This window comes from Lampetra planeri, chromosome 35, assembly GCF_965212315.1.
Source record: "Lampetra planeri chromosome 35, kcLamPlan1.2.h2, whole genome shotgun sequence".
Lineage (NCBI taxonomy): Eukaryota > Metazoa > Chordata > Hyperoartia > Petromyzontiformes > Petromyzontidae > Lampetra > Lampetra planeri.
In genome coordinates, this window is record NC_136141.1 from 3,578,540 (window position 1) to 3,591,925 (window position 13,386).

The window sequence follows — 13,386 nt, forward strand, 5'->3', positions numbered from 1 at the left end:
TTTCACGGTGCTGTACAATTCATATATAAGGGGATACATACTACTTTTCGGAAATTATTAAGGAAATGAAAACCCTCCGAAAATAAAACAATAGTGAACTATCAAGAAATGACACGAAAGCAAAAAGGTGTATATATACATGAATATTTTTTTGCGTTGTCACAACAGCAATGAGTCCACTCATTTGCATCCCAGAGAATAATCCCAATTTCTCACGCAAGCCAGGGATCCTTCACAGGAGGGGTGATGATCTTCTTTCATTCGTTTGGCAATCATTCATTAATTCCTTCGTCGATGTACTCGCGTGGAGGTCGAAGAGACTGCAATCTGACCGGAACGCTCGCTCTCTCTCGCTCCCTCTCGCTCCCTCTCGCTCCCTCTCGCTCTCTCCCGCTCTCTCGCTCTCTCTCTCCCACGAACTTTGAAGTTGCAATTAAGTTGTAACGTGCCAAGAAAGTGGTGTCGATGCGATCGGGGAGAGGAGGGGAGGTCGCAGTGGGGGTGGGACAGGTGTACGGGGATGAGAGAGGGGGGAGGGTGGTTCACCGTCGCAGGCATCCAAGTGAGGTCAGAGGTCAGGTGGGAAAAGTTAAAAGCCAGACAGTGGCGATCATGAGGCCATGAGGGGCAGATGTAGAATGCAAAGTGGCAGGTTTACACAAACTGAAGAACCTAGCACAAGGAAGGAAGTGAGGGCTATGCGCGGCACTTTTTAACACCATTGGTTGTGACGATCTCTGGAAATTATTCCATCACTTGGTTTTTCCTTCCGTCTACTAAATGTTAAATCAAGAAGTCAAAGGCAGAGTGATTTCCTGCTTAAATGAGCATTCAGGCGGCGCTCATCTTCTGCGCATGGCCTTGAGCCAGTGGTGGAAATTCCACGTTCCTATGGCGGGGGCGAGTACTTCCATAGGGCAGCCATAGGACAGACCCTGGAGGGGACGATGTGCCGAGTCAAACCCCCGACGAGGATGCGAACTCGCAAACCTTCCTCCTGCGAGCCGCTTGCTCTACGGCTGAGTCACTTGGCCAGCCACTGCAACGCGTAGCAGGTGCAATAAATGTTTTCTCCTCTGCTGTCGAATCACGGGCACCTCATCAATGCTCATTGGAGCAAGAAATCGCCTCTGACTTTTTAATTTCGACGAAACGTTTTGCTTCATTTCCCTTCCCCCCCCCCTCTCTCTCGCATCCGTCTCCATCCACACTTCAAAAATGATTCGTGCCTGAGTGTTTGACCGGGGGGGGGGGGGGGGCTGCTGTTGCTGTTGCTGCTGTTGCTGCTGCTATTGCTGCTGCTGTTGTTACTGCTACTGCTAGTATTACTGTTGCTGCTGCTGTTTCTGCTGTTCTGCTGTTGCTGCTGCTATTGTTACTGCTGCTGTTGCTGCTGTTGTTGCTACTGTTGCTGCTACTATTGCTGCTACTGCTGCTGTTGCTGCTGCTACTATTACTGTTGCTGTTTCTGCTGTTAATGCTGTTCTGCTGCTATTGTTACTGCTGCTACTATTACTGTTACTGCTGCTGTTGCTGCTGCTGCTGCTGCCGCCGCTGCTGCTGCCGTTACAGCAAGGCCCTCATGGCAGCTGTGGGGCTTAGCGGAGAGCGCTTAATTACGTGCGGGGGGAGGGGGGGATTGCAATGCACGTCCCTCGTACGGCCGCCGTAATCTCCGCCTCTCCACGTCCTCCGCCGCCCCCGCCAAAGCTGCACGGTCGTGTCAAAACAAAGCGCTCTCGACGCACCGCACCGATTCTGTGGAAGGGAACGCGGGAGGTTTTTTTTTTCGTTCATTCATTCAATACGCTCCCTATTATTGAGAGAGTGTTTGCAATTAGCGACTCAAAGCAGAGCGGCGCCCTCCGCGGTCCGCTTCTCTGTTGGGTCGGGTTGCTTCTTTGCCCCCTTTCGCTTGGCCGTGTGTGTGTGTGTTTCTTTTTTCATTTCGCAGGGAGAGGGGGCGAAACAGAACGGCCGCTAGCTAAACTACAAAAACACAACAGCCCCCTCCGCGTTTCTTTCCTCGTCTTTCACGTCGCGTGAGATTTTCAACAACGGATTTTTTTGTTTGACGCGGAATCTCGCAAGAGTCTTAGCGGATTTCATTTTTTTTTTATCACTGTGATTATTATCGTCGTGCAACTTGTGCATATTTTTGGAAATGTACGAACAATGGGGCGGGAGTTTAAAAGTTGCATTGTACGCGCGCGTTATTGATGTTGTGCACGTGCTGTTGCGCCCGGGAAGGCGACGATGTGGCGAGGGCGACGCTCCAGCACCGTCTGTCAATGCCGCGTTTCTGGCATTGTGCTGTCTGTTTTTCTTTCTGATTGTCGAGTTTTACAGTGGGGCTCTCTGTCTCTCTCTCTCTGTGTTGCCACATCCTCCTCTCTCAAAAGAAGTCGGCGAGCGTGATATTCCTTTCATTCAGCTCTGTCTGTGTATGTGTTTATGTATGTGGGGAGCGGTAGTGTAGCGGTTAGCGCGCTGCGCTGTGAACCCGGCGACCCGAGTTTCGGGGAAATACAACAAACTAAACGTGCAAAGAAATGAGGTGTCAATATTGATTTAAAACTCATTGATATATATTTCTAGATTTGAAGCTTTCGTGACTGCAAGGATTCATACTCTTAGGTTTTTTTTTTTCGGTAAAGTCACGTAGGTAAAAAAAAAAAAAATCATTAATAAAAATTATAGAAATAAAATAAAAAATCACGACGTTTCGGAGGCAACACAAGTCTCTGTCATCAGGTGGGACCGTCACAGCTAAAATTGACTGTATCAAGTGCTAAATTTTACTGTAGCAAGTGATACAGTAAATTTGAGCTGTGACGGTCCCACCTGATGACGGAGACTTGTGTTCCCTCCGAAACGTCGTGATTTATTATTTTATTTCTATTATTATTTCTATTATTTTTATTATTTATTTTCATTGATATATAGTCAAGAAATTTACATTAGATAGCCCCCCCCCCCCCCCCCCAGTTGCATCCAAACGTTTCACATTGCCTACGTGACTCTTTCCCCCGCCGGCCTCTTAAGCAACCTGCAATATTCCCGGCCCGGCGCCGTGGTCGGAGCACGCAAATCCACGGAGCGAAAAAGTTTGAATTCCAGAGAAGAATCGCCGCTCCCCGCGGGTCCGCCCGCCGCTGGCCTCCGCCGCGGGAACGTGGCGCTCTCACCGCCGGGGTCATTGTCCACCTAGATTTGAAGCTTTCGTGACTGCAAGGATTCATATTCGAAGGTTTTCGGTAAAGTCACGTAGGTAAAAAATTACAATATTTTTATTTTACTTTTATTAATTTTATTTTTTTTACCTACGTGATTTTAACGAAAACCTTAGAATATCATTTTCCACCGTTGATAGGAGTGCCGGGGGACGCACTTTGCGCGCGTTTCATCAGAGACGCTTTGACTTCAGTCACAAAGATTGCTGACGGCCGCGGCCCTTTTGATACGACGTTTTTACGGTTCTCTTGAAGTCAAAGCCAGATGCTGGCGATGAACTGTGAGATTGGACCTCGGAGGTCGGTCCGCATTTGAGCAACGGCTGGAGGGGGCATCTAGCAGAGAGAAAGAAGCGATGGCGAGGTGTGTGTGTGTGGCGGCATCGGTGGCGTTGGGCGTGATGACCTCTTGACCTTTGCTGTCCCTAGCGTTGGTGCTGGCCAACTAGGGGGGGGGGGGACCCTGACTGAGATGACGTAAGAGATGTTTCCAGCAAAGACGGAATAATAAGAGAAAGAGATGCACACCTGAAATATATTAAATTTGTATTAACTACACGTTAATTAACTTGTTTTGCACTTCTATTTTTCATGATTTTGGGTCCCCTTGAGCTATTCCTTGTATCGGTTGCTGTTAGCGAGTAGCACCTATGAAGGCCGGCACGGTGTACAAGGGGGTGGGTGGCCAGCTCGACGCCCGGCCGCTTTTGACTCCGCAGTGGCGATGTTTACACACCGCACCAGGTACTCATTTGAGGCTGAGTCGACCGAGGAGAGGTCCAGGACCAGTTTAGATAATTGTCACTGGTGTTTGCTATGAGCCGGTATTGAACTCGGATCGCCGGGTTCGTAGTGCAGCGTGCCAACCGCTACACGACCGCTCCCCATACATACAAATACAAGAGACAAAGATCCCCCGTATAGCCTTTAACAGACTGTTGAGACAAGTGCTGTTAGCGAGCACCTTTGAAGGCCGGCACGGCACACGAGGGGGTTGGGTGGCCAGCACCACGCCCGACATACACCCAAACACAAACACATACACACACACACGCACGTCCATGTGTCTGTGCTTAGCGTGGGAACGGACATTCATATATATATATTTTTTTTATGTCGCCCTCCAACAGAGTCTTTGGACAAATGGGAGCGTCTGACTGTGGCCGATTCCCTGGAGCCTGTGCAGTTTGAGGACGGCCAAAAGATCGTGGTGCAAGGAGAGCCGGGAGATGACTTCTTCATCATCACCGAGGTGAGGCGACAGTGGCGTGCGTCGGCGGCTTTGAGATTTGAAGATGGCTCAAAGTTTCGCGATCGGCCGTAGGAAAAGTTTGCTGTCCTTCAGCCCGCACCTCCGATTATCGCGGTGCCAGAGGAGTTCAACCGGCGGACATACACGCCGCACTTGCGATGCTCTGGCCGCGCGTGATATCGGAGTGGCTCACATTTGCGTTGGTTCCAAATCTATTTTTACGGGAAGTGTGTTTTCTCACGTGGATGGAGTACCGTTTATTTTCCGAATTTCACGATTGCGCCTAAAAAAAAAATGTTCACGTTAATGCATGCGAAGCCACACTTGCAAGCACGGCACATTTTTTTTACCAGATATGGTCTACATGCCGCAGTGTTGACACAGCCAAAAATGGACACGTCAAATGAAAGCAAATATATGAAATTAACTTGCAGCGGGCCCCTGCAGCCACAACTCCCAGGGCCCAGGCTGTTCAATATGAAAAGAAAGCAGAGTCGCAGTTTTGCTTTCAGGAACATTGTCAAAGTCCAAAGCGATTTCCTGCTCGATGAGCATCGAGTTAGCGGTGGAGACTCCCCATTCTTATGGTGGGGGTGAGCTTATCCATAGGACAATCGCCGTTGAATTCCCCACAAAGTAATGCTATTTTATCGACCCCGGAGAGAGATCATCGGCTGAGTCAACCCTCGCCCCCCCCCCCCCCCCAAAACTAGTATTTGAATTCGCAAACTTCCGTCAAAATAAACTCCATTAAATTCCTCCGTGGTCTCACAATTCCATCGTCAACTCTGACAACCTCCTCACACTCTGATCTGCGTACTTTCATGAAACTTTTACGGGACTGCGTTGGCAGTTTCCGTGAAGGCCTTCCTGGGTCTCAAGAACCTTGTCCCGTGAACCATCCTGCATCCCAGGTTCTTTTTTGCGTAGATTAGTTACGTCATACGAGTGGGCTTGGGCGGGACACGTCGCTAGACGGGAGTTAACTGCTGAGTACAGGGGCTTCTCTTACTTACGAGCATTCGACTTGTGAACTTTCAGAGATACAAACAAACCTGTCCCTATGTCCAGTTGCCTGTTCGGACCGAGAGTCGTAAGTTCAACTGCCGCACAAATAGATGGCGGTGGTGGCATCTACATCTGCAGAACATGAAGAACATCTGCAGAACATGAAGAACCATCTCCAACCTATATAACCTCTGGCTGCAGTAGCTCTCTTGCTATATTTCTTCCTGTCTGAGCAGTCCGCCTGCTGTATTTTTTCACCTGAAGACGATTGCTTGCGTTGCGATCGAAACGTCGTGATTTTTTTGATTTTTTTCTATCTACGTGACTTTACCGAAAGACCCAAAGAGTATGAAGAACCAGTGACATCTGCATCTACAGGAGATTATACAACTATTGAAGTCATTCCCCATGTTTAGTGGGCACGCCGTACAACATGTTTGAAATCGACAGGAGTAAAGTTGGACTTACGAACAAATCGACTTGCAAACAGAAACCTCTGGAATCGATCTCATTCGTAAGTAGTGGAGTCCCCGTATCAACGGAGCGGCAGCCAACGAATGGAAGGTGTCCAAGGGTGGAGTGATGAAATAAGTTATAATGTGCAGGTGCTATAAGGTGGAGATTGTTACATCGCAGGATCGTGAGAGGTGGTGACGGCTTGGGGTGGTCGGCCTTCTTCACCCAGCAATGGCTTGGCCTTGGCCACCGATGGTATCGGTGTGTTAGGTTGTGGGAACACACCAGAGGCTTTCCTGATCCACGAGGTGGTAGGCGAAAGCGTTCAAAAAGCCGTCAGCAACCACCTGGGTGCACCACCGCCTACCGGCCACACACGCGGCCTCTGCGCAATCAACGACCATCTCCGTTGCAGTCAACCAAAACCCCCTTCGCCTTACAAACTGCGCGACGGTGGTTGGGGGGGGGTAGGGGAGGCGGCCGGTTGCAGGTGTGTGCCCACCACCTGATTACGCGGCTGGTGGTTGGCGCGGAGGTCAACAGGTGACGATGGGAGGGGGACGCTATCCCGCATGTCCTCAGGGCAAAGGTTTTCAAAGTTTTGTTTTTCGCCTAGATAAAGAGATACGCGTCGAGATAGGCCGTCAGATAAATAGATGGGTATCTTGATAGAGAGATAGATGTGACCTTTTCGCGTTATTGTTTGCGTTCGGCGATTGTGTCCGCGGGAAAGCGGTGCCTTGCGTCAGCTATATATATGTATTGTAAAATAACGACGGCGCGTTTTTTGTTTTTTTACGTCCGTGCCGTGTGACCTGCGGAGCCCCCGTGGCGAGACGAGCGACGCCGCCGAAACGATGTTTTCCACCGCTCGTTGTTGTCGTCGTCGTCATCCTAGCGGGCGGGCGGGTTTTTGTAAGCGTCGTTGATTCAATTCATCATCCCGCCGCGTTATAATGCGCTTCCGCACGGGCTGTCATCACGAGCTCCCTCCACCTCTTCCGATCTCCAGCCGCAGTCGCTGCCGTTGTTATTGTTAGATTCCCATTGTGCCAAGTCCCTGTCTGCTCTCTCTTCCCCGTCTGCTCCTAGGTCAGTTGTTCTCAAACTTTTTCTTTTGCTATGATGCCCCCCCTCCTTCCCCCCCACCACCCTCTCCCCCCCCCTAGTTGAAGACCACTGGTCCCTGTGGCTTGCGCCCCACCACCCCACCGCTGCCCCCCCCCCCCCTTCCCCAAACTCCCTAAGCCCCACAAACACAACGAAGGCTACCCAGGCCACGATACAGAGAGATCACATGACCGTGCCTCAATTCGTCAACACGGTGTTAGTAAGGCACTTGTTTGACCTTGCGTCTCACTTGGTTTGGTGTTGGTACGGCAATTGTTTAATATTATGTATTGAGCGTGGCTTTTGTTAGTAAGGCATTTGCTGCACCTTGTGTATCTGTGCCTTTTGCCACCGCAGCGTGTGGCGTTCAAGTTCTCCGCGCACATTCCAAACTTCTGCACGGTATCCATGCCAGGGCAGCCTGTGCCCCTCCCTGAGAGGCTGAACCAGAGGTCGCAAACGGGTTTTGATTCCTTACCCGTACCCGGCTGCACCAGGGTCGCAAACGGCACCCGTACCCTACCCGATACACGGCTACCCGTACCCGGCCATGTATCGGGTAGGGTACGGGTATCGGGTACCCTTTGTTGCGACCTAAGGGATGAAGCCATATTGCAGGCGCGGGTGGGTTGATTGTAGGAACTTGAATTGTGAGAAGAGACAAGACGTTGGGAAATGAGTGACAAACGTTTACTCACCAGTGACTCACGGCCTACCCGTACCCGTACCCGGCCGCACCAGGGTAGCCGGGTATCGGGTAGGGTACGGGTATCGGGTACCCGGTTGCGACCTCTGGGCTGAACCCATGTGTTGGAACCTGCTGTCCTAGGTCTTCCTCTTTCCCCTATCCACCCGTGTGTCGGTGTCCGTTGTTTCCATGGGCAACCTCTTCGTGGTACTCATTGCCAAGTAGAAGCCCCGAGCCATTGCAAACTCGTCCTCACCCCGACCTCCTCATCGCCAGCTTTCATTGGCCGGTTGATTCGTAGAATTCATGGCGCAGGCCCGTGCGTCACGAGCGCCGTCGGTTAGCGGCCTTCGTGAGAGTCCACGATTTGTCTCAATGAGAACGTTCGCAAGTTGGTTTCGTCACTGCGCCCTCGCACACGCCGCCCGATCACCGTGGCCTCCCGTGGTGCGTCGACGCCATTTCATCATTTGGCGAACGAAAATGCGGACTTGCTCCGTCGTGTGACGCCACCGAGGGATTTTAAAAATATTTTTAGTAAAATATTTTTTACATTTTTTCATTAACCGCCGGGGCGGGGTGAACGTTGCGCGTGTTTGTTTTTCGCTCAATGGATGTCGTCCGCACGTAATGCACCAACACCTTCAATGGAGAATTGGGACAATTTCACGGGGCAGGAGGGGGGTGGGAGGGGAGGGGGCGAAGGTGAGGAGGAGGGTTTGGAGGCTTGGATTAAAGAGCTTGAACGTTGCGTCCGCAGTTGCCAGAGTACAAGGTCTCAGCTCTATTATTATTATTATTCAAAAGAGGTTTTGTGACATCAGCAGTTTCCAGGTCCAATCTGTAAGCACGGAAACGTGCATTTGACACCCGACGCGGACCTGCGCAGCAGACGTTTGCTTTTGCGAAATACGAACACGCCTGGTGTGTACACAGAAGTTACAAAATGTGTGCGCTGATCAAAGTTCCTTATTTTGAAACAGATAAATAAATAACTGCGCTGTGCGAAGAATCCACTTCCTGGTGACAGCGAAGGAAGAAATTATCGCGGTGCGTACGTCACGGTCGGTCGATCGCCGCGACGGAGAGATGTTAACTACCTCGCCTAGTATACAGGAGGTTGTGGGTTCGACCCTGATGCCTGTTGTTTATTTCGAGTTTGCATGTTTCTCTCTGTGGTCGCGTGGATTTCTCTCTGGGCCCTTCAAACTTTCCCTCCAGATTCCACATTTAGAATCGACATGCGTTTATAATATTCGACTGCTGTACATTTCCACGTGATAAGCCACTTCGTTGGGCTGTCATTTGTGGCCTGGTTGCCTCTGTAAAATAGCCGTATAGCTCAGTGGTCCTTAACTGCTAAGATAACTTTTCTTTTAGTTTGGGTTGCGTGTGGTGGGGTAAAGTGTGGGTACTTCTCACTCCTTTCGAGACGTCCGGCCGATGTAGAAGAGGGGCTCTCGGGTCGAGAAAGGATCGTTCCGCCAGCAGCGGTGCAAGCAAGGAATTGCAGGGCTCGCCCCTTTACCTTCATTACAGCGGCACGTTTTCTACCCAGGGGAGCGGCGCAATTCTACACCAAGGGAAGCGAGAATCGGTGCAAAGCAGTGGCGCCGGTTCGATCATGCTCGGTTCGATGATCAGCGGCTTATCTCGACAAAGCGGCACGTTTGAGCACAGCCAAACCTAGCCGGTGGCCTGAGAAACCTGAGGAGAAACGCGACGCACCTCGTGGCCTGTGAAACGAGCAAACGACAAGGCCGTTGTTCGGTTTAAAAAAAAATATTAAAAACATTTATTTGGGAATCGCGAAAGCCATCCCGATTTGTTCGACAAGGCAAAACCGCGTTCGCCCTGGCGGAATTCCGTGACCTGGAACAGAGCCTGGGGTCGTCCTCCTGCGTGGGCATCGCTGTGGTTGCAGTTAGGCGCAATTGTTTTTGCACCCAAATGCCCTCTGAGGTGCAGGGATAATAAACAAAACACCATAGCTGCACCATAAGTTATATGGCGTGCTGTGAATAGCCCTCACCTCCCCCACCCCCGCCAGTTAAGCAGCAGCCTCTGGCCAACCTAGGCCATTCCTGGGCTCCCATTAAGTGGCTATGGAGAGATCTGTGGCTCATTATTAACATTCCCCAAGACGAGGGCTATTGAGCGGCAGTTGTATTTTATATCTGATTTGCCTAGTGTCGGCATTTTAAACAAAACACATTATTAGGAGGAGGCCAGGTGCCTCGGGGTGCAAGTTCTGTGTCGGGGGTGCACTGAGCCGGTACCAATAAGAGCCTGGGTTTGAGTCTGGGGTTCAGCCAGATCCTCAGACGGTACAGAGTTGACAGTCGCAGCCCTTTTGTCCAAACGCCTCGCAGCAAAAACCCATGCTGTTTGAGTTGTTTTTTCTCTATTATCATCATCATCAATCCACTGCTCAATGAAGGTCTCTCTCGCGGGCTGGTGGAGGTGAGTGGTGAGCCTCAGAACCGGTTTCGATATCAATCGCCACTGTTGTGAGCCGGAGCCGGCAATCAAACTCGGTTTTGTCATTTAACGTCGCCGATTCCAGGTCTCGGTATAACAATAATAGATTGGTTGCCAGGCGCGAGGATCAGTTGTGTGCAGTGCATGCAACAAACTGTGCACCACCACCCTATTGTGGATCATAAACAAACGACTGGCTTCTCAAGTAGTTCTTTGACAGCATCTTCCGGGACCATTCTGTCCTGCAAGGTGATGTTATACTACCCGCTGCAGGAGTTCCCAACGTGTCGTGTATCTGGTTCGACCCACGATACCGATAGCACAATTGTAACGGGGAAGATGTCTTTCCGGACCCTTCCGTTTTCGTCCAGTAGAAACCTTTTTGTTGAACGGAATTGAAAAAGTCAAGAGTGATTTTCTGCTCAAAAGAGCATTGGACGGCGCTCATTTCCTGCTTACAGTGGAAATTCCACATTCATCTGGTGGAGATGAGTCTGTCCATAGGCAAAACCACTCTTCCCAGCAAAATTCTGCCCGTTTTATCGACCCCGGAGGAATGATGGGCTGGGTCATCCCCCAACCAGGATTTGAACCCTCGACCTCTAGATCGCGGGCCGCTCGCTCTAACGATGAGCCACCTGGCCAGGTCTGGTAGCAAAGTTTTAGCTGTAGTCAGGGTTACTGATATTGGCCGGGTTTACTGATAGTTTCTGGAAAAAGGTGAAAGAGAGGTTGAGAGATGGTGATAAAGTTGTATGAATTTTATTGACCCCCCCCCCCCCCCATTGGGATGATGGGCTGCTCTAGAAGAGGACAGCTTTTGTCATCAGCATTACTTACATTGCTGAACTCGGTATATTTGCCAACGGCATTGAGAGTATATAACAGACGACGTTTCAGGGAATGACCCTTCTTCACAGCACGTGTGCCATAAGTCAACTGTTACTGGGTGTTGACGAGTGTGAGTTTTGTTGTCTTGCGCTTGTGCACCACTCCCAACGCAGCAGCAGCATCACCCAGTCACGTGTTTGAAACTCGGTAGGCTGACCACATGGCCGCGTGGGTCCGCCGACTACTTGCAAAGCATATATGCAAAGGAGGAAAGAGATTTGCAACAAGAAAAAAAAAGTTAAAATATTTGTTTAAAAGTAGGCAAACAGCCGGAACAAATGCCACAATAATCTTGACCCGCAGTAAATGGTTCTCGCTTGAGTGGTTTCGTAAAGCCATTCATCACACGACTGGCTTCAAACGCAAATATAATCAGTGCCCTCGCGACGACGACGTGACGCTCCACTTGTTCAAACCCACGGAAGAATCGAGGCAGCTTAGATACCCTTTCATTTGAAAACAGATAAGAGAAGCGACAACATTAAACACTACGTCGGGCGATTCCGGCCCCAGAGTTCAATTCACGAATCGATTCCTCGTTGGTTTTTTTGGGCCCCTTCTTGGCCCACGTATTATTTATTACGACATCGGTATATATATAAAAATAACTGTTTGACGCCTGTATATTTGGAGTTTGCATGTTCTCCCCGTGGTCACGTGGATTTTTTTCTCCGGGTCCTCCGGTTTCACCCCCCCCCCTCCACATTTAGAGAGACATGCCTTGAGATTATTTAGAGGAATGTGGTGGTCTTAATGTCCAAATGATGGGCCACTTTGTTGGGCTATCATTTGTGGCCAGGTCGCTTCTGAAAAACAGGTTAATACCACTGGGCCTTGCCTGGTAGAATGAAGATGGTTTAGTTTTATTTGTATGAGTTTGGATTATATTTCTTACTTTTCTTGTCTTTTGCACTACTGTCGTGTTTATGTACAGTTTGTTGTTGTAACATTCTTACCCGCCCCTACTGAACGAGCTCTGTAGCTCATCGGATTCCTCCTCCAGTATCATTAAACATTCTGATTGTGAGCCAACAATTCTGTTGGTTTCGCCACGCGTGTAAGAATCCCACGGCGGCGTGGTGACGCCCGGCTGTGTCTGCGTGCGGGGGTTAATGCGCTGCTGTGGGTATTAACGCGGTGCAATCAAATCACAGACCTCGGGAGCAGCTGGTCCTCGTGAACGCTGCCTGACGTATTACAGCGTAAGCCGGATATAAGCACACCCTTATATAAGCACGTTCGGAACAGTGAGTGGGCTTCGGCAGGCTACGCGTGACTGCTAGAGGGGGTGGCGGACGCTGTCGAAGAATAATGGGGCGCAGTGCGGAGCCGAGGAATCGGGGACCTCCGCCGCGGAGACGGAGCGACGGAATTCACCTCGCGCTAGATCGTGAGAGGGTGGTAGCTGGCGGGAGCGTTGGCTAGGCTTTTGTCTAGCAGCGGATTAACCGTGGCTGATCATGATAGCACAGTTCTCACGTAAGCAGCACATCCTCAAATGACACTGGTGGGGTTGAAGGCAAAGGGCAACTTCTGACACGCGCGCACACGCACACACGCCTGCCCTTGGTACCGAGAGGGGTGCGTACAAGGCGTCTTCTATCGTCCTCGTTCGGAGAGAACGCGCACAGATGTTTGCGGTTCGAATCTCGCTAGAAACCCTGGTTAATGCCCTGGGTGATTTAACCAATAAATCCGCGCCCTTTTCCTTCACGGTGGACGTCAAGGGCAGGGCCACGCGTGCCGGTGGGGGTGGTGGGGGGTCGGGACGTCCTGGGTCCCAATTTGGAAACTTTGATCATTTGCCCGCAAAGGATTTAACGTGGGGGAAAAAAACGACGCAAAGCAGCGTCGCTTCCCACTGAGAAAATCCCGCGGGTGAAGCGCCAGTCTCTCGTACTTCGCGCGACGGCCGCGGTCTACTCGTAATTGAATTTCCCCGGGCAGGAAAAGGTTGCGCTGCCGGCATCACGACGGCCCTTGGTTAATGAGCAACAACGCCTTATGACCCCTGGGTTGGCGGGTTTGGCAGAGGGGGGGGTGGTGGTGGTGGTGCTCGAGGTTTGTGCGCTATGCTGTGCCGTGCATGTGACTGCGTTTATGTTTTTTGGCACGCGGCTATAAATAACATGAAAGCGCACGGCACTTAAAAAAAAAATATCCCCTCGTGATTTAACGCGTGTCTTTAAAGATTCCCCGTCGCACACCTCAGCCGGTCACAGCCGTGCATCTTTTTTGAATTTGGTATATATGAAAGAAAAAAAGCG

General features: G+C 50.6%; 1 protein-coding gene across 1 annotated transcript in view; it reads left to right on the forward strand.

Annotated features, from left to right (window-relative positions):
• The window catches only part of LOC144730279 (cAMP-dependent protein kinase type I-alpha regulatory subunit), a 102,193-nt gene that overhangs the window by 70,007 nt on the left and 18,800 nt on the right, over positions 1-13,386 (forward strand). The window contains exon 9 of the mRNA XM_078610963.1: positions 4,364-4,485. Within this exon, the coding sequence (XP_078467089.1) occupies positions 4,364-4,485 (122 nt within the window). The remainder of the gene's footprint in view (positions 1-4,363; positions 4,486-13,386) is intronic.